Source organism: Eublepharis macularius, chromosome 16 (genome assembly GCF_028583425.1).
Source record: "Eublepharis macularius isolate TG4126 chromosome 16, MPM_Emac_v1.0, whole genome shotgun sequence".
Classification (NCBI taxonomy): domain Eukaryota; kingdom Metazoa; phylum Chordata; class Lepidosauria; order Squamata; family Eublepharidae; genus Eublepharis; species Eublepharis macularius.
In genome coordinates, this window is record NC_072805.1 from 17,575,772 (window position 1) to 17,600,128 (window position 24,357).

The following is a 24,357-nucleotide window of genomic DNA, read 5'->3' on the forward strand; positions in this document are numbered from 1 at the left end:
TTCATGCCACCTAGCTGTCTAGCTTCAAGGATAATTTGGGGGCTGCTTGGGAATCGGCAATCACAGTATGCATGTATATTTTCATTAACTCCTCCTGAGCTGCCTTCAGTCTAGTGTTGAGTCATTCAGCAGTTTGTAATTGTCAATTTCCAGGCAGGTGGGGGCCAGGTTTGAACTGGCCCCATGGCACACAAGGAGAAGGGCCTCTGCCTTGCCCACAGCACCATTTTTCCTGACCTGAAGTGGCCCTCTATTTGCCCCACTGGGGAAACGTAAGTGAAGCCAGAATAGGGATGTCAGTCCTTCTGGTGGGAGGTCTCCCTCTGGCAGTGGCATCACTGACAATGTTATGTCACTTCTAGGGAAACCTGGAAGTGACATAGGGTAGCTCTAGGAATCACCGGAAACTCTCTGGTTTTACCATAGAGTTTATGATGATAGAGTTTATGATGATCTGGGGAAGGCAACATAGTTTTGTCCCCAACAGATGTTGTCAGACCAACCTGGTGTCCTTCTTTGATCGAGTGACGAGCTTACTGGATCGTGGGAACTCTGTCGACATGATTTACCCGGATTTCAGTAAAGCTTTTGATAAGGTTTCCCATGACATTCTAATGGGTAAACTGGAAGACTGCAGACTGGACTATAGGACAGTTCAGTGGATAGGGAACTGGTTAGAGGACTGCACCCAAAGAGTGGCGGTCAATGGCATTTCATCAGATTGGAGGGAGGTGTCCAGTGGGATGCCACAGGGCTTGGTTTTGGGCCCGGTACTTTTCAATATTTTTATCAATGATCTGGATGAAGGGGTAAATGGGCTACTCATTAAATTTGCTGATGATACCAAATTGGGAGGAGTAGCAAACACCCAAGAAGATAGAATTAAAATCAACAAGACCTGAATACTCTGGAGAAGTGGGCGGTTGTGAACATGATGCAATTCAACATAGGTAAGTGCACAGTATTACATCTGGGCCACAAAAATGGGAAGCACAAATACTGGATGGGGGATACGCTTCTGGGTAGTAGTGTATGCGAAAGAGATCTTGGAGTAAGAGTGGACTGTAAACTAAAAATGAGCAGTCAGTGTGATGCGGGGAAAAAAGGCAAACTCAGTCTTGGGTTGTATCAAAAGGGCCATTGCATCGAAATCACAAGAGGTCATAGTCCCTCTCTGTACTGCCTTGGTCAGGCCACACCTGGGCCGTTTCCAGACGGCTTACCTTCTGTTGCTCCATGCCGCAATGTCACGGCTCGTGCCAGAAAAAACTTGAAATAGCGCATTTTCTCACGCGAGTTTTGCACAACATCGCGCAAAACTCGCGCGAGAAAACGCGATATTTCGCGTTCACCACAGCACGAGCCGCGGCATTGCGGCATGGAGCGGCAGAAGGCAAGCCGTCTGGAAATGGCCCTGGAGTATTGTGTGCAGTTCTGGAGGCCTCACTACAAAAAGGATGTGGACAAAATTGAGAGGGTGCAGAAGAGAGCAACGAGAATGATCAGGGGTCTGGAGACTGAGCCCTACGAGTTAAGGCTGAGGGCCTTGGGAACGTTTAGTTTGGAAAAGAGGAGGTTGAGGGGGGACATGATCGCTCTCTTTAAATATTTGAAAGGCTGTCATTTGGAGGACGGCAAGGAGCTGTTCCAGTTGGCAGCAGAGGATAGGACCCAAAGCAACAGTCTTGCAGTCTTGCAACTTGGCTTTCCATTTCATTGAAGTTTACAGAGCGGCAGTCTATGGGAGGGAGAACATGCGGTCAGGAGGGGAGTGCAGGCATTGGATTCTCACCGGGCGCCCCCTTCCCCTCCACTCTGTGTGTGTGTGTGTGGGGGGGGGGTGTTTCTGTAAAATTCAATTAAATGGAGAACCAAGCTGTAAGACCAGGACGCCTACATTTCCCATCAAAACTTGAGGGAAGCGGACAAGTGTCCAACCTGTGTCAGGCGTCGTCCTTCTGCTTGCCCAGCTAGAACTGTGTCGCCTCTAGACCATCAGCCCTGAAATGGGAGCCCCCAGATCTTGGGAAAGTCTGCTGGGGAGAAACTTCTGGAGTGCTCAGCTCTTTCCTGAAACAGACTCCCCTTCTCTCTGAGTGCCAGGGCAGTCGTGACTCATGCAGTCTTTACCTCTCCAGGGAGCCTGTGAAAGTTTCCCCCACTGAGAAGTCCTCCAAGAGCTCTTTGTTTTCAAAAAGAACTTGGCTTCCTTTGCAAACTGCATTTCAAGGGAATTGCACTCAAGTTTTTCTTCCTTGGCTTTCCGTGGCCTGGCTTGTCGCTTCAGTCGCCTGACTTTAAAATTAGGCTTCTGCTTTGGTTTTCGGAGACCCTGCATCTTGAAAACTAAGTAGAAAAGCTCTCGAGCAGACTGTTCTCCTTCTTGAATGTGCCACTTATTCTGAATGTTGACATAACACGAGTGTGATGCAGCATCTACACAGCCAGACTTGGGTATGGGTTTAACTACAGGTGTTCTTGGGTCAGGGGCAGTCTTTCAGTTTAACCTACCTCACAGGGCTGTTATGAGGATAAACTGGGGAGAGAACCATATGCAGTGGAGGAAGAGCAAAGTTATAAAAACGAGGAGCACAGAATGTTCTCTTCGGTCCTGAGGGTAGCAGCTACACTTTACAATTTCCTCAGTGTTTATTTTGAATGACTAGTTTGCTTTTGCAAATGCAGCTGTCATCGAAAAAGTGCATTTCAAAGGATGTTGCTTTCTGCAACTTTATCTGCTTTAGCGAAGCAGGGTGGGTGGGGGATTGCTTCTCATAATAGAGGGTTTTTTTAAATTCATGCAGACAACTCAGATAGCAAATTAAAAGCAATTAGTGCGAAGACTGTAGCAGTTCAACCATGAAAGATATGTAATTAAGTGTATAATCAGGGTTGCCAACCTCCAGGTGGAGCCTGGCGTCCTCTCAGAACTACAGCTGATTTTTGTGATACAGAGATCACTTCCCTTGGAGAAAATGGCTTCTTTGGAGGATATTCTATGGCATCACATCCCTGCTGAGCGCCATCCCTTCCCCAAACGGTGCCCTCAGGCTCCACCCCCAAATTTCCAGGTTTTTCCCAACCTGGAATTGGCAACCCTAATAGTAAGGCCCCCCCACCCCCCAGGTTGGGTGTTGCACTGTGCCTGGCTTCTGATTTCCAGCCCAGACTTTCTGTCCCTAATTTTCACCTTGTGTCATTCTGCTCATGTTGTAGCTTTCTAGCCAGTCTTAAGGCCTAGGGACAGAGCTTGTCCTTCTGTCCTTTGAAATTAATTCCCCCACCTCCACAGAATTAAATGAGAGTCTCTCTACATGAGATATCTGACACGTGAAGAACTCGTGTCGGGAGATGCAATGTCAGCTGGGACAGGCAGTTTAAAAAAGACAGAGCCGTGGCTCAGTGGTAGATTATCTGCTTGGCATGCTGAAGGTGTCTCCAGTTGAATGAATCAGGGAGCCGGTGCTGAGAGACCAGAAGAGTTGCTGTCAGTCAAAGTAGATGGTACTGACCTTGGTAGACAAGTGGGTCATACTTGGCGTCTCTCTACATGAGACATCTGACACGTGAAGAATACGTGTCAGGAGATACAATGTTAGCCGGGAAGGGTAGTTTTAAAAGATGGAGCTGGTGGTAGGGCAAAGGCTTTGCTATACACTGGAGGTGTGTGAAGGGGTTGTGAAAGGCCAGAAGGGAAACTTCAGCCCATTATAACCTCTCCAGGTCCAAGCCTGGCTCTGGAAGGCAGCTCCAACCCATTTCCATTCCTCTCTGTCCCTTCGGTTGCAATCCCACAGAGTTTTAAACTGGGGAGGTGAAATTGACAGAGCCTTCGGGGAGGCAAAGATGAAATTAACAAACCTTCTGAGGAGTGACCTTCGCCAGCTCTGTCTATTTAAACTACGCTTCCCAGCGAACATTGCGTCTCCCTATACTTGATGAACACGTGCCGAGGTGTCTTATGTAGAGAGACTCTGAGTGGCTGTGCCTGAGGATGGTGGTGGGATTTTAAAAACACATGTGAATGTGGACGCTGTCACATAGACCAACAATAGACCAACAATGCCTTTTTGTGGAGGGAAATCAAAGGAGGCATGAAATGGACACGGGTTGAAAAATGCACACTTTAAGGCAAGGAGTTTTGAAACAGCATTACTCCTATGTGTGTTTGCCCTGAAATGTCTCCTTGATGTCTGTGGTGCTTAGTTCTCGTGTCATACTCTGATTTCTGGGAATCAGAGCCTGGGATTGACACACCCTTTAGTACCCTTTCTGAGGTGAGTTGCAGGTACTTCCATGGGGCAGGACAGGACACTCATTGGGCAGTCATTGGGGCAGGACAGGACACTCCTTTCTCCCTAAAACTCAGAGCCAAGCTACAAGGGATGGATTACACTTCTGGCAAGTGAACAGACTCACATGTATTCCTCCCTGTTCACTTGCCATTCACTTGCTGTCCACTTGATCAAGTGGAGCGCAAGTGAATGGCAAGAGAACAAGGAGGAATACACGTAAGTCTGTTCACTTGCTGGGCAAGAGTAATTTGTCACTTGTAGTTTGGCTCATAAAGGCTAGATCTAACCACATCGTTTTCATGCCCGTTTAATCAACGTAAGCCCCCCCCCCCAAAGTCTCCTGGGAATTGTAGCTTCATGATAGGTTCAGAAGTTTTCTTGTACATGTGAATAGCACCATGCTTTGTTTCAAGATGTTGTGGGGACTGAAGAGGGGAAGGCACATTCATTTCTCTGGCTCCAAGAAAGTGGTGGTGGTGGGAGGGGGTTGATAAGGGTTGGGGCAAGTGAGACTGACAGATGTAAGGGTGAAACAGTGGCAGAGAAGGCAGAGGTTGCTGCCCCCCCCAGTCTTCCCCCAGAGTGCATTGTCTCACCTTGTCTCATCGCAGAGCAGGGAGAAGAAGGTCTTCAAATGGCTGGGGTGGTGGTAGTCCAGGTTCCTTTCGATGGCAGGCAATCTCCAGGGACTGTAGCCTCTGCCCACCAATCACTGGTGATTGGCAGGAAGTGGCAGACCACCCAGGGATTGCCTGCCACCAGCAGAAGCTGAGAAGCAGGCCAGAGTAATGGGTGTATATGCACCTGCGTCCCCAGTTGATGACATCACTTCTGATGTGACATAGAAGTGAGGGAATCCCATTGGTGCTGATTTTTTAGGAATCAATCCCGGTGCAATGTTATCGTTTCAGGGTTACACTGGAAGTGACATCACTAGCAGCCACAAAGTAGGGAACCCCAACCCCGCCCCCCGGTTGTCAGCAATGTGTCCCAGAACCTTTTACACTAACATGTTTTTGTTCTTGAATCAGAGCCAGACTTCCCTCCAGCAATAAACAATTTGATCTTTCCAAAACAATTTCAGATATGCTTTGTTCAGAAAGCAGATGCCAGACCCTCTCATACCTTTTATGTGGCGGAGCTTTCTTTTTTTCCCTCCCGTCGCTCTCCATCCATCTCTGTTTTTAAATAGGATAAATGTTTTGGATCCAATCATTTAAGGGAGCCAAGGAAACACATCGGTTAGGAACCTTCAGGTTTTTCTATTTTGTTCCATAAACGAGCACAGATTTATTGCAGGACATCTAAGCTCTTAAATGTAAGCTCTCACATTCGAGCAGAGCGTGACAGATAAGACTGGAAATATGAAGCAACCCATGACAGGCAAACGGGAAAGGAACTTTGTAGCCTTAAAGGGAGACATTCCGGTGGGTGAGAGGAGATTAATTTTTGCCTAACGACTGGTTCAGATTTCAACGTGGATTCAGCAAAATCTTGCTAAATAAAGAGGATGGTATAAAGGAATCTGGTGGAATTCTCTGTCTGCTGAAACGGGGGCCTGGCAGGATTTACTATCTTTCCGCCGGGCTGGCAAGACAGAGATGTTCCGCCAGGCATATCACTGAGGTCAAGGTATAGGCGGGCTTCCTTTCTGGTCTCCTATGGTAAGGGGGATTGGAAAAACCCACACCACAGTTTCCATGGAAATATTAATATATTCCGCCCATTCCCACCTCATAGAATGTTTTTGGTTGAGGGTTGAGCAATTTGGGTTGCCATACAAATTTATTGTTATTGTATTTTATTATTTTAATGCTGTTTTTATTGTAATTTATGTTGTAATCTGATCTGAGCCCGTTTATGGGGAGAGCAGATAATAAATCCAATAAATGAAATGAAAAAAACCCCTGCACAAACACCCAGAGAAGTGCAAAGTCATGAATGTATGAGTTGTAGCTCTCACAGAGATATGCTTGTAACGCATCTCCGTAATACACAGAAGAATCTATGTCATGGATAAAACTCCATAAAGCAAAGAGCAGATTTGGACTGAAGGACACTGAGGGGTGTGGGGGACTATCTTGAACGAGTTCATCCATGCCCCAACAGTGGGGATCCGTAATCAGAGGTATAATTTAACCTAATGGGGAATGCCACCCCGCACATGGGTGAAATCTACAGCAGCCCGTACACAGGCTTCCTCTGTGGTGGCCCCTACCTTGTGGAATGGCCTGCCTGAGGAGGTCAGGAGGGCCCTACTCTCCTGGCTTTTCGCGAATGATGCAAAATCGATTTATTCAAAAAAGATTTTTTTTCTGAGATAGGAGGGCTGTATTGTAGGGTGGGAGGTCTCAGATGCTTCGCTAATGAGTTAGGGACCATAGACTTCACCACTATGTTGTATTGGATTCCTGCTAATGCTATGTCTTGGTAAACTTGTATCTATTTACCCTATGGCATTGTTTACGGAAATGTTCTTGATACTGATGGTACTAATCTCACATGGTGTAATCCGCCTTGAGTCTAAGTGAGAAAGGCAGACTATAAATAAATAAATAAATAAATAAATAAATAAATAAATAAATAAATAAATAAATAAATAAATAGGGCTCATTTCAAAACTCTTTCCACCCTGTACCATTTCCCTATTGCCACTGCTCCCCCTTGCTTTTAGCATCAGCAAGAAAAATAAAAGTGGTTCCTCCCCACCAGCAAGGTAAAATGTAATTGGGAAGTAGCTGGAGAAATGGTGCGGGGGGGAAGAGTTAGAGCGGAACTACAAGTGACAAAGGGCACAGGTTGGACACTTGTCAGCTCCCCTCAAGTTTTGATGGAAAATGTAGGCGTCCTGGTCTTGCAGCTTGGCTCTCTGACTGCTGTCCAATGGACTTTTCAACTGTCACTTGTCCAACATTCCGCCAAGCTGCCTACATTTCCCATCAGAACTTGAGGGAAGCTGACTAGTGTCCAACTGTGTCAGGCGTCACTTGTGGTCCCGCTCTGAGTCTTCATCCCCAGCAGTGTGGCCCAAGTCCCTATAATGAGTGGATTAAAAATATTTTGCATGAATAACTAAAGGCAGGGGTACAGGCAAGGTTTAGCTGCCCCTTTTTTCCATGCTCACTTTCCTATTAAAAAGATTCCCACTTTGAATGGAGATGAGACGACAACAAATAAACACACATCTCTGACCATCTATCAACTGCAAATTGTAGGCCTGTACAGCCTCTATTTGCCTTTGAGCTGTGCAGGGAAGGGTGAGGTGGTTTAACCCTTTGGGCCTCTGGTTTCACTAACTGAACCATCTTCCCCAATCAGCTGCAAGTATTTTAAAAGAAGAAAAGATGTACGCTTTAAAAATGCCCCACCATTAGAGTTCCCAGTTGCCTGCTGGTAGCGGGCAATCTCCCAGGGGGTTGCCCCATTGCCCACCAATGGGTGGCAAGCCCCACAGAGATAGCGCACTACCGGCACACACCCTGGGAACGCGCATGGCATGTGTGCGCCCAGTGGATGCAATGACATCACTTCTGGAAGTGAGATCATTGCACCAACCGCAGGACTGCCTCCAGCGCTTTGTTCGAGGCCAGTTCTCAAAGAATCGGCCCTGCTTGGAGCGTGGGGGTGCTCCTGCTTCCATCATGATGACGTCATTTCTGGAAGTGGCATCATCACTGCAAGCTCTGGGAGCACACATGAGCAAAGACACACGCATGGAAGTCACAAAGTAAGTGCCACTTCCCTCCCTCCTGCCGACAGGGTATAGGAACCTCGCAACCCAGCTCTCCAGACTAACCACAAAGCAGGGAACCTGGGTTCGATGAGTGAAACTGAGTGGAAGTTGAAAAGTTAAACTGCCTCTCCCTTAACTATACGGATCCCAAGGCAAATTAAAGCTGCCCAACCCGGAGTTTTAAATTTTACAGACAGAACAAGTTGCATGATCTTGGACAGAGATCGCGTTTACCGTTAGTGTTCATCCAACATGGGCACCAGAAGCATATATTTTGACTAGGGCAGGTTGGTTTTTGACTGCAGTTCTGTATAAAGTAGTTGATGCATGAGTAGAAGTGTTATTTGAAAAAAATAATATTTTTACACAGAGAATTCAACTTTTACTAACAGTTTATGTTGAAACTAGAAAGGCCAAGGTTATGAATTTATCCAATCCCAAGAGCTGCTCTGCGTAGTGATTTTTCCATCATTCCTTGTGGATGTTTAAAAAAAAAACACCTTTTAAATTTATAATCCAATCCCAAAGCTTTACCAGATGACATAATGTTTATTTTGAGATAAGATGTAACTAATATTTGGATTATCCCCTGTTACCCAGATAGGGTGAGAAAAGACAGCTCTCTTTGTCGAAGAAGGTTTGATAGAGAAACTACATCTCTCCGGACTCTTTCTGGATATTCTCATGTTGACTGAACACAGTGGGAGCTCCACTGTCAGGTAAATTATTGCACAATTCTTTTGGTAGAGACGCATGTATAATGAACATCCTTTCCAACTGTTACTATTTTTTTGCTCACACTGCTCGTAAGACGAGATTGTGCTATCTAGGGCTTTTTTTTTCTGGGAAAAGAGGTGGTGGAACTCAATGGTGGAACTCAGGACCGCACAATGACATTACTTTGGGTCAGCTGGAACAAGGGGGGAGTTTTTTAAAGTTTAAATTGCCCTTGGCGAAAATGATCACATGGCCAGTGGCCCCGCCCACTGATCTCCAGACAGAGGGGAGTTGAGATTGCCCTCCGTGCCGTGCGGCACGGAGGGCAATCTAAACTCCCCTCTGTCTGGAGATCAGAGGGCAGGGCCACCGGCCATGTGACCATTTTCAAGAGGTGCCGGAACTCCGTTCCACCACATTCCAGCTGAAAAAAAAGCCCTGGTGCTATCTTTGATCCTCCCAATCCACAGGGCTGCTCTTCTGTGTGAACAGGGCAACAAATGTATTTTTCAGTCTCGGTATGCCTGAACCCATAAAAAACCTGGATTTCCAACTGTGCATGCCAAAGCTGGAAAATATGCACATTGCCCTACCCACGCAACATGGCGACTGCACATATAGAAGGGATTGCAGGTACACACGAGCACTCACGAATTTGCCTTATACAGAACCAGAGCTTTAGTCCATCACAGCCAGTACTACTGACTACTCAGACTGACAGTGGCACTCCAGGGTCTCGGGCAGAAGTTGTTCTTGTCACCTACTTTCCTGTCCTCACGTCACCTACTTCCTGGTCCTTTTAACTGGAGATGCTGAGGACTAAAGCTGGGACCTTCTGCACGCTAAGCCACGGCCTCTCCCCTGTACAATCTCCCTTTACAGTTTGCGTGCCAAAATTGCAACAACTGAAAAGGGTTTAGGTGATGACTGTACACTCCGGGACCAGAGGCCAAATGTGAGATGGAATCTTCCTAGGTCTTTTACTGGGGGAACCAGCCAGCGAATTTAACCTAAAGTTAAAGCAACGATGCTACAGCTTATAAAGAAGTAAATGGCCTCCAGAATCAGAACTGTTGTCATGAATGTCCAGAGGGCCAAAAAAATTGATGCATCTCTTGGAGCAGGGAGCGTCACAGCTGAGAAGCCACGAGGGTTCCCATTTGCTTGGTGGGAGCGGGAGATCCCCCATTCCCACCTTTCGCCCCTGCCACTGCTTACCTGGCTGGCAGACTTGAAAGGCGGGGAAGGGGTTTCCGGGGCATGCTCCTGAAGCTGGCGCAATGATGGGGCTGTCCCAAGAGCCCTCCCACGCTTTGCAGTGGGCTGATTTGGGCCCCAAATGGGCCCCAAATGGGCCCAAATCAGGCCTATTTGGGGCCCAAATCAGCTTGCTGCAAAGTCTTGCACGATGATGTTACTTCCTGGAAGTGATGTTATCATGCCTGTGCAGGAGCACCATGCCAGGAACATGCAGCAAGTAAGTGCCAGGTCCACCATTGCTGTAAGGGTAAGGGGACCTGGTGATCCTAGAAGCCACAGCAGTCAAAGCCCTGTCCCCAGGGGTCATTTCGTAGAAAAAGAGCTAGAGGAACTTATTAGCATAACTCATTAGCATATTCCACGCCTCTTGCCATCGCTGGAAGTGTGTCATTAGTATAACTGATTTGCATATGCCACACCCCCTGACATCACCTATTCTGGCTGTTTTGGACCCAATCCTGGCCATTCAGGGCTGAAAGGGGCTGAAAATGGCCAAAACGGGGCCCAAAATGGTCAGGTTAAGGACGCTGATGAGTGGGAGAGTGATCCACCACCCGTCAGAGGCCTGATCCAGGCTGTTTCAGCCCTGATCCAGGCCGAAATGGGCCCAAAATGGCCGAGAGTCAGGTGGGCGGGGCCACCTGACATGTGACCTCTTTGGAGAACTGCCGGAACTGCGTTCTGGGGCATTCCCTCTCGAAATGAGCCCTGCCTGTCCCACATACCCACCCAGAAGCTATCTGATTATCACAGCCAGGCTTCTATGGGCAGAGGTCGTCCTTTAGAGCACCTAGTGTGAAGGTGGGGTTCAAAGGTCAAAACCAATACCTTGGATAGGGAGTGGGATTAAATTGGGGACTGCAATTGAGACGCATGCTAGGGAATGCAGCATCTGCTGTGTACGGAGCCTCAAATGATGGGGCATGTCTTCAACAGAGGATTTCATCGTACATCTCCTGATGGATCCAGGATGTATTGCATATTTCCCAGCCCAAGCGATCTAGAGGTTAATGGGCCTGAGAAGGGCCATTTTTCTGGGTCCTTGCTCTGTCTATAGCATACTCAGTTTAGTTGTTAATCCAGCCCTGCCTTTATCTTTTCTATTTGAGAATTGTACGGTATTCCCAGGGAGGCATCTCAGTTCTGAAAGACCTGGCTCTGCCTTTATCCCTGTTCTCCCACAGGCAGCTGAAATTAGAAAGACAAACTGACGGGGCGGTGTTAGTCATTTTGGGGGCCCAAGGCAAAAGTCAAGGATGACCCCCCAATTCTTTTTATTCCCGCCCAACCCCTACTGAACAAAAATGCCCAGTTTTCCCAATGCAGGTCCCTTCAAAAATGCATTGCAGTTTGTATTCTGACTTCATTTCCCACCACCACTTTCTATCATTCCCACCAGCCGCTGTCCCCTTCATGTGGGGCCCTGGGCAATTGCCTGGACTATCCCACAGGTAACACCGCCCCTGCAAGCCAAAACGAGCAATTCCATACAGTTCCGTTACCTGCCAGAGCTTGCAAGTGAGTGCAGGAAATGTATCCCACAATTCTTTGGTCCTGAGGTGTACTTCCCACTTGCACCTGGAGTGAGGGGGAGAGAAAGAAACAGAATTTTTAATAGGCCATCTGAACCGTTTCTAGGATCAAAGGCCCACCATCCAATTTAAAACATCAGATCTATTATGCAGCAATGATCTCATTTCTCAAAGTACCATTCACGCAGAAGACAAGCGACTGTGTTGCTTTTAAGGTTCTCGGACGAAGAGAGAACGTTTCGCAGTAAAAACACTGCAGGTGCAGCCCATCGGGAAGTTCTCCTGCACAAGCCAAATTGAAGCCAATGGGACCCATCTACGGAGCATTACTAATTTTGTCAATGCTAACACACTGACCCTCTGCCTGCCCCATGGGGAGAGGCCATGGCTCAAGGATAGAGAATCTGCTTCGCATGCAGCAGGTCCCAAGTTCAATCCGCAGCATCTCCAGTGAACCGGATCAGGTAGTAGGTGGCGTGGAAGACCCTGGACAGCCATCACCAGTCCGCAGGGCCGGATCTAGGGCTGCTGGCGCCCAGGGAACCCCTAGTCTGACCCCTTGTGCACGCGTGTGCTCCCGGCGCTGCGTGATGACATCACTTCTGTGACATCATCACGCAGGGCGGAGTGTGTTGCCCACGCGGTGTGCTGGCAGAGGCAGCGTGCAGGGCTGGGAAGCCGCCCGCGCTGTTCGCCTCCCCGCAGGACAGGGGGCAGGTGACCCCCCTGCCTTTTGCCCACCCTGCAGGACAGGGGGCACGCAGCAAGCCCGCTGCCCCCTGTCCTGCAGGGCAGGCGAATGGCAGCGCAGGGGGCTGAGAGGCTGCCCACGCTGCCGCTCACACACTCCCGGCAGCTGGCAGCTGCTCCTGGCGCCAGGGGCACACTACCCCCCCTGCCCCCCCTCGATCCGGCCCTGCCAGTCCGAGTAGATAATACTAACTTTGATGGACCAACAGACTGATTTAGTATAAGGTAGCTACATGTGTTCATGTGAAATAGAGAAGCTGCTCGCTTGACTATTTCTTGAGCGATTTCTTGCATCACGAGGGCTGCTTACATGGTGGGGTGGCATCCATGCACCAGACCCAGACGCTTACTGAAATATTTGGTGCTTTCAGACCAGACCCTTTCAGATCAATACCTTCTATTATTTCTATTTCCCAACATTATTCTCATGATACTGACAGAAAGCTGAGTGCGACAGGGGATGAGTGCCAAAGAGACCTAGCTGGTCCCTGCATTGTCTCCACTGGAAAAGAGAAGCATCTCGTTTTAATATTAATCTTAATTGCTTTTTCCGTCCTTGATCTACTGTGGTTACCTTGGTTCCACCTGAAGCAGACAGTGGGTTCAAATAAAAGGAGATTCTGTGTGTATCCATTATATGGATGATTCCTGCAGTTCCCAGAGAACTATATACATTTTAAGATAAGATGTTAAATGTCATATGTATTTTTTTATGTCCTTTACATTTTTATGCTGGATTTAATTATTGATTGATTGATAAGGATAAGGATGTATTGTCGTTGTTATGGTCTCTGACTGCAAATAAATTCATTCATTCATTATATGGATGGTCACCAGTGATCCAGTGGTATCTGACAAAGGGAGCTCTGACTCTCGAAAGCTTATACCGTGGAAATATTGTTGGTCTTTAAGGTGTCCCTGGGCTCAAATCTTGCTCACCAGTGGACAGGATTCCTGATGTACAAGATGCTACCTAATATCAGACTAACCCTTCCTCTCCCCCCTGCTTAGTTCAGGCGGAAGGAGAAAGATTGTATGAACTGGGTGGCTGTAGTTACACAAGTTTTCCAATGGAGCAAACAGTGGCTCCTTGGGGCCTTTTCAGGTTGGAAAAATGGGGTACGGAGGGCCTCCTTCTCCTTATACATGGTGGTCCTGATCTGAAGCAGGCCTGCGTGCACCTGAGAAGCATGGAACTCTCAGTGCATATGGGATACAGAGTTCTCATGGTAACCACAAGGACTCTGTCATATGTACATTACGTACGTATGTACAACCAAGTTGCAACCCACTTATGGTGACTTCAGCAAGTGGCTTTGAAGGCAAGTGATAAGCAGAGGTAGTTTGCCATTGCCTTCCTCTACAGTGTCTTCCTTGGTGATCCCCCATCTAAGTACCAACCCTGCTTAGCTTCAGAGATCTGACGAGATTAGGCTTTACCTAGGATTGTCGGGTGTCCGGTTTTCTCCTGGACAGTCTGAATTTTTATCAGCTGTTCAGAGAAACACGGTTAAAAAAAGTCTGGTATTTTTGCCCATGGGGGAAGCACTCAGCTGCCCAGGCTCCTCTGTGCCAGGGAAGTGGTAAGCCTGCTTGCCCCCAAGTGTCGGAGAAGCACCTGGCCAGGGAAGCAATTGGCAGGCATGCCCAGCCACCAAGGCAGTGATGACATCAAGTGATGATATCACTGAGTGACATCATCATGTATAAGTCGGGAGTGTGCACACTTTGTGCATGAGCAAAGAAAAAAGGTGACGGGGCCCCTTTCTGGTTCTGGTGGGGAGGCCATCTGGCAACCCTAGCTTTACCATGCCGCCTTCCCCCTCAACAGGTACATTTGCCCCGACATTATTTTAACTACTCCATCTACTCAGGTCTGTTGCTGCTGTGTTTGTTCAAATATGACATCAGTCCAGTCCCGAACTGTTTCCAACAATGGCCAGAAAGATGCTTCCAGGAAGCTAAACATTGTAATAAGGCATCCCCAAAGGGCAGAAATAAGGGGGCAAAAAAGCAGGAAAAGAGAACAGAAATTGGGATACACCGAAACATTCAGAACATAGGAGGTACCAGCATGAATTCAGCATGTGATATCTGAGATCTTTTTTTAACCTCCAGGGCAGCGTATGTGATTCTCTTTTATTTTATTATCGCAACAGCCCTGTGCGGCAATTTAAACTGAAAGTGAATGGAAGTGGGAGTGAGGGGCAGTGGCTCAATGCTAAAGCATCTGCTTGGCATGCAGGAGGTTCCAGGTTCAATCCCCAGCATCTCCAGTGAAAAGGATCAAGAAGTAGGTGATATGAAAGACTTCTGCCTGAGCCCCGGGAGGGCAGTAGACAATATGGACCTTGTTGGAACAAAGGTCTCATTCAATATAAGGCATCTTTGTGGATCTGCATGACAGAGTGAGGATTCCAAAGAGCTTTGCTCGGTCTTAATCCATCCTTCCAACTATCTTGCTATCTAAGTAGAGGCTGTTCTTGGCACTGTATTCGTGCTGCTCAGTAATACCATTGAATGTAATACCGTTTTAGGTACATGGGATGCCTGTTGGTGCCACAGAACAAAGCAGTTTTCCTGCTAAACAACATGTCATCTGTCTTTGCTGGTGCCTGTCTGAGATAATCAAACTTCCTCGAGACTTTGTATATTGATTGTCAAATTCCTCAATCAATACTTCCCTCTCCCTGCATTTAATTTGGGACTGAAAACTGGATTTTGCAGGAAGTGTGGTTTGAATCGTTTGTGCTGGGTGACACTTTGATCATTCTCATTATTTTTCAGTTACCAAGCAAGCTCGCTCCCTCCCCCGTTCGCTTATTCATCTTGCCAGCAGAGTTATCGCTCCTCCTTCATGTTATGAAGATGTGCTACTGTGGCGTTGCAATCACCCGCGAAAGACAGAGCTCTAGTAAAGAGCCCATCGAATGCTTTTTAATGCAGCCGTTCTTACTGAATCTAAGTGATTTCTACATAGAAAGGCAATATGGATCTCAAATTCCAGCGGCTTACTCACTGACGTCCCTTACCCAAATGCAGCTCAGAGGAGGCATCTTTAGTGACAGTTCTAGGTAAAGGTAAAGGTAGTCCCCTGTGCAAGCACCGAGTCATTACTGACCCATGGCGGGGACGTCGCATCACAACGTTTGCTTGGCAGTCTTTTTGTTACGGGGTGGTTTGCCATTGCCTTCCCCAGCCATCTATACTTTACCCCCAGGAAACTGGGTACTCATTTTACTGACCTTGGAAGGATGGAAGGCTGAGTCAACCTTGAGCCGGCTACCTGAACCTGGCTTCCACCGGAATCGAACTCAGGTCGCGAGCAGAGCTTGGGCTGCAGTACTGCAGCTTACCACTCTGTGCCACGGGGCTCTAGTGACAGTTCTACCAGAGCTTAAATTACTATAGCAGTATCCAGGTTCAGATCTGCAAACAAAAATGTGTTTGGCATTGAGATTTAAAACTGATAGAAAGGTTTTATACCATGAAGAGTTACAGTAGCATGTGGGTGTATTATAGAGACATGGCACTTTACAGAGATAGCAAGAAGATGGTGCTTGAGAGCCCCTCTGCCTAGAGGACCTAAAACATACCCCGGGAGAGAACAAAGGATGGGAGGCAGGTGGAGGTGGCGATAAACAGGGGAAGGGCATGCGTTCATCCTAATAGCATGACTCTAGGGTCAACTGAGGGCTTTGCTACAGATCAGGAAGTCCTGGAGTTTATTGGTGGCTAACACCTGGGCATGCAAAGGGTGATTTGTGCCCCTAGATGCATACTGGCCCTTTTCTGCTTAGGACCATATCACAGGGTTGGTAGCTGATGGATGACAACCAGCAGAAGGGTTGTCTGCACCGGCGGTATGTTACTTCCGGCAAATACCAGAAGTGATGTCACATTGCCAGTGTGAAGTCAAGGCAGTACTCTAGGATTCGTGCAAAACTCTCACATCATGCCAGTGATGTGCCATAACTTTCAGGTATTCACTGGAAGGGAAGTCATGCATTGGTGTGGTGACATTAAATTTTTTAAAACAAAAATAAGGGAGGTCTCTCTACCACATCATGTGGGGAGAAGCAGCTTTGGCACACCCCAACCCTGTTTTTGCACCCTCAAACTTTCCTGCAGGGCTGCAATTGGCTATGTTACAAAATCTTGCTACTGACATGGCTATGTGGAATTTTTGCAATGGAGTCAAGGAGGGCTCCATGGACTGGTTTGAGGATGTGAAAGAGAATGGTGCAGCAAGGGGTGGGGCGAGGAGGCTGAAGCTGCTACTCCTACAGTACTTAAGTGGTTGGGCTGCTGGTTCAAATCCCACTACTGCCATGAGCTCGGTAAGTGGCCTTGAGTAAGCCACTCTTCTCAGCCCCAGTTCCCCAGTTGTATTGTAGGGATAATAACACTAAGAGCAGAACTACACGAGATGAATGGCACAGGAATGGCATGGGAATGCATTTGCACATGTTTCCCTGTTGCTCTCCTGTCCACTCGCACAGCACAGCCACACTGCATGCATCCCCATGTTCGTTCTGGCTCAGGCTGGCATGGGTTTCTTCAGCGTTCCTCCATGACGTGGGATGCTATCCCATCATGCACCTCCACTTGGCCAAGCATCTCTTTCCCCTCTTTCTCCCCCCTCCTTTCTCCCAGTTGGGAGATGGGCTATACTCAGGGCTTTTTTTCAGCGGGAACATGGTGGGACGGAGTTCCGGAACCTCTTGAAAATGGTCACATGGCTGGTGGCCCCGCCCCCTGACCTCCAGACAGAGGGGAGTTTAGATTGCTCTCTGCACCGCTGAGTGGAGGGCAATCTAAACTCCCCTCTGTCTGGAGATCAGGGGGTGGGGCTACCAGCCATGTGACCATTTTCTCTGAGGGCAACCCACTGAGTTCCACCACTTCTTTTCCCAGGGAAAAAGCCCTGGGTATACTGATGATTTTAAGAGAGACGCTTCCACCAGGCACACCCTCTCCCCCCCGCCCTCTGCCTTTGCATTGCTCTTCAGACCTCCTGCCAAGTATCCCTTTTCCCTCTTTCTCTCCCCCCCCTCTTCATCCCCATCCGCCCCCACCCTTTCTCCTGGTCAGGAAGCAAAAGCAGAAAAAAGTGGCCACTCTACAGCAGCGAATCGCTGATGCTTCCCACAGACACTTGCCACTGTGATTACACGTATAGCCCATAATAATAATATTCAATTTATATACCACCCTTCAGGACAACTTAATGCCCACTCAGAGCGGTTTACAAAGTATGTCGTTATTAGCCCTACAACAATAATCACCCTGTGACGTGGGTGGGGCTGAGAGAGCTCTGAGAGAGCTGTGACTGACCCAAGGTCACCCAGCTGGCTTCAAGCAGAGGAGTGGGGAATCAAACCCAGCTCTCCAGATTAGAGTCCTGTGCTCCTAACCACTACACCAAACTGGCTCTCTACACCAAACTGGCATAAGAGCACAGACTAGGGCTACAGGACACGTGCTTACCTTGGGGAAGATGGACAAAGGCGGATAGGAACAGATTTGATTATATTCACTCGCATAGACGCGTGTAATTCGTCTCTTGTGGTTTGGCCCTGACTTGTTCACTGCTCTGAGCAGGAGCGCTAATATGTCTAGAAGAACAGTATATAAGCACAGTTTATTCATTGCATGTCTGGTGCACAATCTTCATGTTGTCCCCCAATAAACACAAGGACGTTGTAATGTGTGCAGAGACACCTGATCAGTAAAGAAGTGGGAGGGAATGCTGAATGCTTCGTAGCAAAGGCATGTTTGAGAGGTGAGTTTCAAAAGGTGAAAGAGGTGGCACGCAGGTGCCTGAGGAGGCAGTTCCAGGCACTTGGGATCTCGAAAGAGGAAGGGTTGGAATCATTCAAGGGAGCAGCTGACCCACAAACTGGGTGTGGTGTAGGATGATAGAGTGAGGCTAAAATCCCCACTCTGACAAAGCTCCCTGGATGACCTTGGTCCAGTCATACTCTCCCAGCCTCGCCCACCTCACAGGACTGTTGTGTGAGCACAAAATGGGGATGTATGCCACCCTGAGATCCTTGGAGAAAGGGTGGGATTAAAAAGCATGAGAAAGCCAATCAGATGGTGGATCTAGAATTGCAAAAGTGGGGAGTGGAGATGCATTGGGCTAGGAGAGCAGAGAGATGAGGTGGGGCGGGGCAGCAAGCCATGGAAGGGTTTCACAATGAGGGCAAGGGGTTTGTGCCAGATTTGGGAGCAGCCTGAAAACTCAGCTAGGGATTTAAGAAAATTCATCACAAGTTCAGAAGGACGGCAGCGATAGGTGGTTGCTGGACACAATGGAGGGAGCTGAGAACCAACAACAGAACGGACTTCTGTTGAGTTTTGCAGAGAGATTTTGGCTTAATGGCCTCGAATGCTGAACATTGTCCCTGAACTCTGCGTCATATTCATGCCCAAATCAAACCTTGTCCATCAAGCAAGCTTTCCGTGCATGAAAAGGTCAGATGTGAGCTCCAGTACCCATTTCTGCAGCACTTGTTCAAAGACCCATATGTAGAGGCCATGGCTTGTGAATGCTTTGACTTGGAAATAAAAGCAGCCAGCTCTCGGCCAAGCCTGCGGACTTTCAAACTGTGTCTGGAGTTTGCAGTTCACTGGTCCCACTGGGGTGCAGCCATAAGATCTGAGAGTCAGAAGTGACTCATAAGTGACATGCTATAGGTGTGTGACTGTTTGGCCTTCTAACATTGGGAGCAACAGCTTGGGATTCAGGGAGAGAATAGAAGACTGACCTACAATACTGCCAGAAACTTATTGCTGTATTGTAGGTCCAGCAGAACACTAGACAGTTACGTGCTTAAACTATAAAACCCGCATTGAACCAAAACATGCCTGAGTCCACAAGATCTTCTAGGCCAAAGATTGGATACAGAAAACAAACACTTTCCTATGCCCTTTTTGGGGGCCAACTGACCCCATCGTCCTTTCAAATCTTTCTAGCAAATTGATGGAGGTTGAAAATTATCTGGTTGGATCTACATAGTGGTGATTCCCTGTGCTCCTTCTGTTACTGCTGTGCATATACAACCATTTGTGCTGGCAATGGAGCTTCCATACTGCAGTTTTCCTTACATTCTCCTTGCCCTAGCCATCCCACAACCAACATGTCTGCACTAAGCTACAGTGATGTGACATTTACGGATTTTAAGTCACAGCACTATGTCAATTACGCTTGGTAGTTGACATGCCACTATACCTTAAGATCTGTCATTTATGTATTGCCCCATGGTAGAGATATGCCCATGACCCATTTTTTAAAAAAGGCCCCCCAGAATACCTACGATAGTACTGAGGTAGGGCTGCCAATCTCTTGGTGGGACGTGGAGACCTCCTGGAGTCATAACTGACATCCAAACCACAGAGAGCAGTTCCCTGGAGAAAATAGCTGCTTTGAAGGGTGAACTCTATGGCATTATACTCCACTGAGAGCCAAGCTACAAGTGACGCCTGACACAGGTTGGGCACTTGTCAGCTTCCCTCAAGTTTTGATGGGAAATGTAGGCATCCTGGTCTTGCAAGCTGTAAAACCAGGACGTCTACATTTCCCACCAAAACTTGAGGTAAGCTGACAAGTGTCCAACCTGTGTAAGGCGTCCCTTGTAGCTTGGCTCTGAGTCCCTCCCTTCTTCTCCTGCCCTCTCCAGGATCCACCCTCGAATCTCCAGGAATTTCACAAACTGGAGTTGGCAAGCCTATTCTGAGGATTTTTCAAGGACCTGTAGAAACACGCATTTTCCCATCCACATGGTGAGCAAGCACACTTTGATTGGGATCTTTCCAGAAAGATTGTACCAAATCAGGTTTGGGACAGTTTGCAACCAAGCAAACAGAAACAGAGACAGTGGACAAGTAGGCGACGCTGTCGTGTGGTTGCCTGTTCAGATCCCAGACCAGAACAAAACCTCCATATGGAAGCAACTTCTGTCTGCTCACAGCCACACAACTGCAGCAGGGCTGTCTCCAGAGCAGCTGCTGAAATCACAGTAACGCTTTGCTCTCCAATTTAGCTGTTCCCTCTCAAACCCTTATGCAGCATATTTGTTAGCATTTCATAGAAACTCTCCACAACGTCTTTGGGGGCACACGCAGCTCCAGGAAAGCGTGGCTGGATGCCTGGAAAACGTTGCATAAAACCAATTCCTTTTACACTATCCAAAAGCAATATGGACTTCATCACGAAGACATACGTCTATGGCCCTGGAGTTACTGCTACGGTATATGTTCCCTCCACCTCCCACTGAGTTATATACATACAATTTTAAAAAAGGTCTTTCATTTGCAGTGATAGGAACATCTATATCTAAAAGGAGCAGGCCCATCTACGTGCAGGAGCCAAACGGGCAATCCGTCATTCCAGATCGTTGATGAACTCGGCTGCAAATAGGCTTTATACCCCACAGAGAAAACACATTCATTCCTTTTGACATTTACCTCATGCGTGCCAGAGGCGCCAGCCAAATTATATCATTTAAAAGAAAAATTAGTTGTGGGCATTGCAGAACTAAGACCTCTTCCCCCCCCCCTCAAGATCACCCTGTCGATGTTTTCTTTGCAAACATACTGCAAAATGCCCTTAGCCTGACCTCAGTTACCAGAAGCAAAATTTATGTCAGGCCAGCCCAGGGGGTTATGAGGTGACATATGTCCACCCTGGCCTGCTTGGGTTGAAGTGTTGGGTTGAAGTATTGTGTTTGGGTATGCATGTCTGAATGGTCTTGGAGGTAGGACAACAGGACCTAGTGGGTAGGGAGGGAATCAGCACTGTCCCCCCCCACTCCAATGAATAGAAGAGGAATATGGGCATATGCCCATCCTGATTATTAATATAACAACAATAACAACATTTGATTTATATACCGCCCTTCAGGATGACTTAACGCCCACTCAGAGGGGTTTACAAAGTATGTCATTATTATCCCCGCAACAACAAACACCCTGTGAGGTGGGTGGGGCTGAGAGAGCTCTAGAAGAGCTGTGACTGACCCAAAGTCACCCAGCTGGTTTCAAGCGGAGGAGTGGGGAATCAAACCCGGTTCTCCAGATTAGAGTCCTGCTGCTCTTAACTACTACACCATACTGGCTCTCTATAGTTATTAATATTGGATGCTTGTAAACAGCAATGTGCTGTCAAGTCACATCCAACTTATGCCAACCACCAGCAAGGGGCTTTCAAGGCAAGTGAGAAGGAGAGGCTGTTTACCATTGCTTTTCTCTGCAGAGTCATCCTTGGGGGTTCCCCTGCGAAGTACCAGCCCTGCTCAGCTTCCAAGATCTGATGAGATCTGGCTATACCATTTTGCCTTCCCTACCCAGTAATGTACCCATTTCTTCCAAAAGGACAAGTTCCTTCTTCTGAGAAGCATACTAAATTTAAAGCCCAGGAAGACAAACTCGGGTGGGGGTAAGAAAAAGAGGGATGGATATGAGTTAAAGCAGTCACATGAGCAAGAGGAAAGCCAGTGTGTGGAGTAGTGGTTAAGTGCCAGGCCAGGATGAGAGACCCAGGTTCAAATCCCCGCTCTGCCATGGAAGCTCACTGGGTAACCTTGGGCCAGTCACTCTCTCTCAGCCTAATCCACTTTACAGGGTTGTTGTGAGGATAAAATGGAGAAAGAGAAAACCCTGTATGCCTAGGCACCACCACAAAATGGCTGCCTTGGAATGCAATAATAAAATGGCTGCTATGGGATGCTGAAACCAGTAACAAGAGGTTGTGAGGTTGCAAGTCGAGTATCCTTCTGCAATGGAGGCAACTGGTTGTGAATGGGTGGTGCTTCTAGGGTTTTCTGAAGCCCCTCTTGCTCCAATGAACTGTCCAAAAGCTAGAGTTGGCTATGTGCTTTAGGGGAGAGATGTTCTGTTGAAAAAGCAAATAAGCACCAGGAAAACCATCAGTGGATGCCTTGGAACCCATGCGTGCCATGTTGGGGATACTGGTACTATTTAGATCAATGTACTTAGGCTTGCTTGGCTACACATGGGTGTTTTGGAAGGAGTTCCAGAAATAAAAGCCAGCAAAGGTAGTAGAAGCAGAGGTTTTATGGCTATTTGTGGATGATAACGTTGGAGGAAGAAAGAAAAAATAAGGTGACTTGTATATACATTCTTCTGTGCCTTCCTGCATTTTTCAATAATGTGCTTTATGGTAGCTTTGCAGCAGATTTGCAGCATGTAATTCAGTTATAGCCCCACTGCTTTTTGGCAGTGGCTGTTGCTGCCCCCCCCCCCCAATGCAGAGGGGAGGAGATAAGCTCAAAAACTAAATAAAATAAAATAAATGCGATGTAGTTTGCTTGTACAAGTCTGAATCTTTGAGAATATTGAAAAATGATGTCAGCTGTTCTCACAGCTCAATAATTCATTTATCATCATCTGTGTTATGGCCTGGTTTGGATGCTACTCTAGCCTCGTGTGCATGGGGATAATAGTGTACCATCTCTCTCCATCTACCGGGTGCACCTGCCCCACATCCATTTTGTGTGAGCATAATGTTTCAATAGGTTATATATACATCAAACCAGGGCTTTTTTTCAGCTGGAGCGCAGTGGAATGGAGTTCCGGAACCTCTTGTAAATGGTCACATGGCTGGTGGCCCCGCCCCCTGATCTCCAGACAGAGGGGAGTTTAGATTGCCCTCTGCGCCACTTGGTGCAAAGGGCAATCTAAACTCCCCTCTGTCTGGAGATCGGGGGCAGGGCCACCAGCCACGTGACCATTTTCGCCGAGGGTGATTTAAACTTTTAAAAACTCCCCCTTTGTTCCAGCTGACCCAAAGAGATGTCATTGGCCCTGGGAGCACGCGTGCACTTTGCGCACCACCTCCCGCCCTGTGCAGGCAACCCACTGAGTTCCACCCCCTCTTTTCCCAGAAAAAAAAGCCCTGCGTCACATCCAACAAACATTGGCTTGAACAGTGCAGCCATTATTCCAAATAAAATCCAAGAATCAATTACGTAATTTGGGCCTGCACGGATCAAAAGGTTACTCCTACAGGTGGATGTCTGAGTGGCTTTGGAGTTAGGACAAGCATGCCTAACTCCAAAGGCATGGAGTTAGATGGGGAGGGAAGCTCTTGCTCCCCTGACCCGCTGTGCAGGAGAAGAATACAGTCCATAGCCCTGCAACATCTTTCTTGATTATCCTGTGACTCTTTCCAGTTCCATCTGCAAAGGATGCTCCAGACACACTTGCAGATGAGTCACTGAAGGGCCGGGGAGAAATGCTTCGGACTTCTTAGCATCCTCCTGGCTCATTCTTGAGCAACTCAATCCCATTGAGCTTTCAAAAGGATCTCTGGGCAAAGGCTGTCAGAAGGCACAGCTTGCGTTCTGCTTTAGGCAGCTCTTTCTCTTGGGACTACTGGGAGAGAGAGCGAGGCTGGCAGAGCCTCTAACCAGCAACAGCCTAAGCAGAAACTTTACTTTTCTTCTCCATATCCGGCAAATCTGTAGCATAGAATTGTTGCTGAATTTTACCTAAAGTGTAATTTGGCGGGGAACTTGGTTCTTGGGGATGGGGGTGGCAAAATGTCGGTTCCTTCATTGCTTCGGAATTCTGCTAATTCCAGTTCAATAGGGAGAATTTTTAAATTAATTCAGGAATTTGAGCACAGGAGATGGTTTCACCATTCTTTTCCTTCTCTTGCATCTTCTCCCACATGTTACCAATGGGTTGTGTCCCATGGATCCATCCTGCACATGATAACAACTCTTTCCTCCAGTGTAAGGAACTTTCCCCAGAGGGAAGAGGCCTTTTGCATCAGGTTCTTTGTCCTGGAGGAAAGTGGAATGGATACACAAAATCCAACCCAATGTGAACAGGACACATTGAAAAAACATTGTAAAAATGCAATCAATGCAAAGATACTTTGATTGCATTAAGATTCTTTTTTTGTGTGCGCGCAGGAGTTTTTCTGTTGCACTGTCCGGGGTCTGAGGCTGAGCTCCTGGACCTACCGGGAGAAAGGGAGGGCAGGCAGTTGGGCGACAGCCATCCCAACTGGCACCCAGGATCAGAGCAGACCAACAGC

General features: G+C 47.7%; 1 protein-coding gene across 1 annotated transcript in view; it reads right to left on the reverse strand.

The window, feature by feature from the left end:
- The window catches only part of SMPD3 (sphingomyelin phosphodiesterase 3), a 68,199-nt gene that overhangs the window by 22,294 nt on the left and 21,548 nt on the right, over positions 1-24,357 (reverse strand). The window contains exon 2 of the mRNA XM_055000648.1: positions 11,508-11,583. Within this exon, the coding sequence (XP_054856623.1) occupies positions 11,508-11,583 (76 nt within the window). The remainder of the gene's footprint in view (positions 1-11,507; positions 11,584-24,357) is intronic.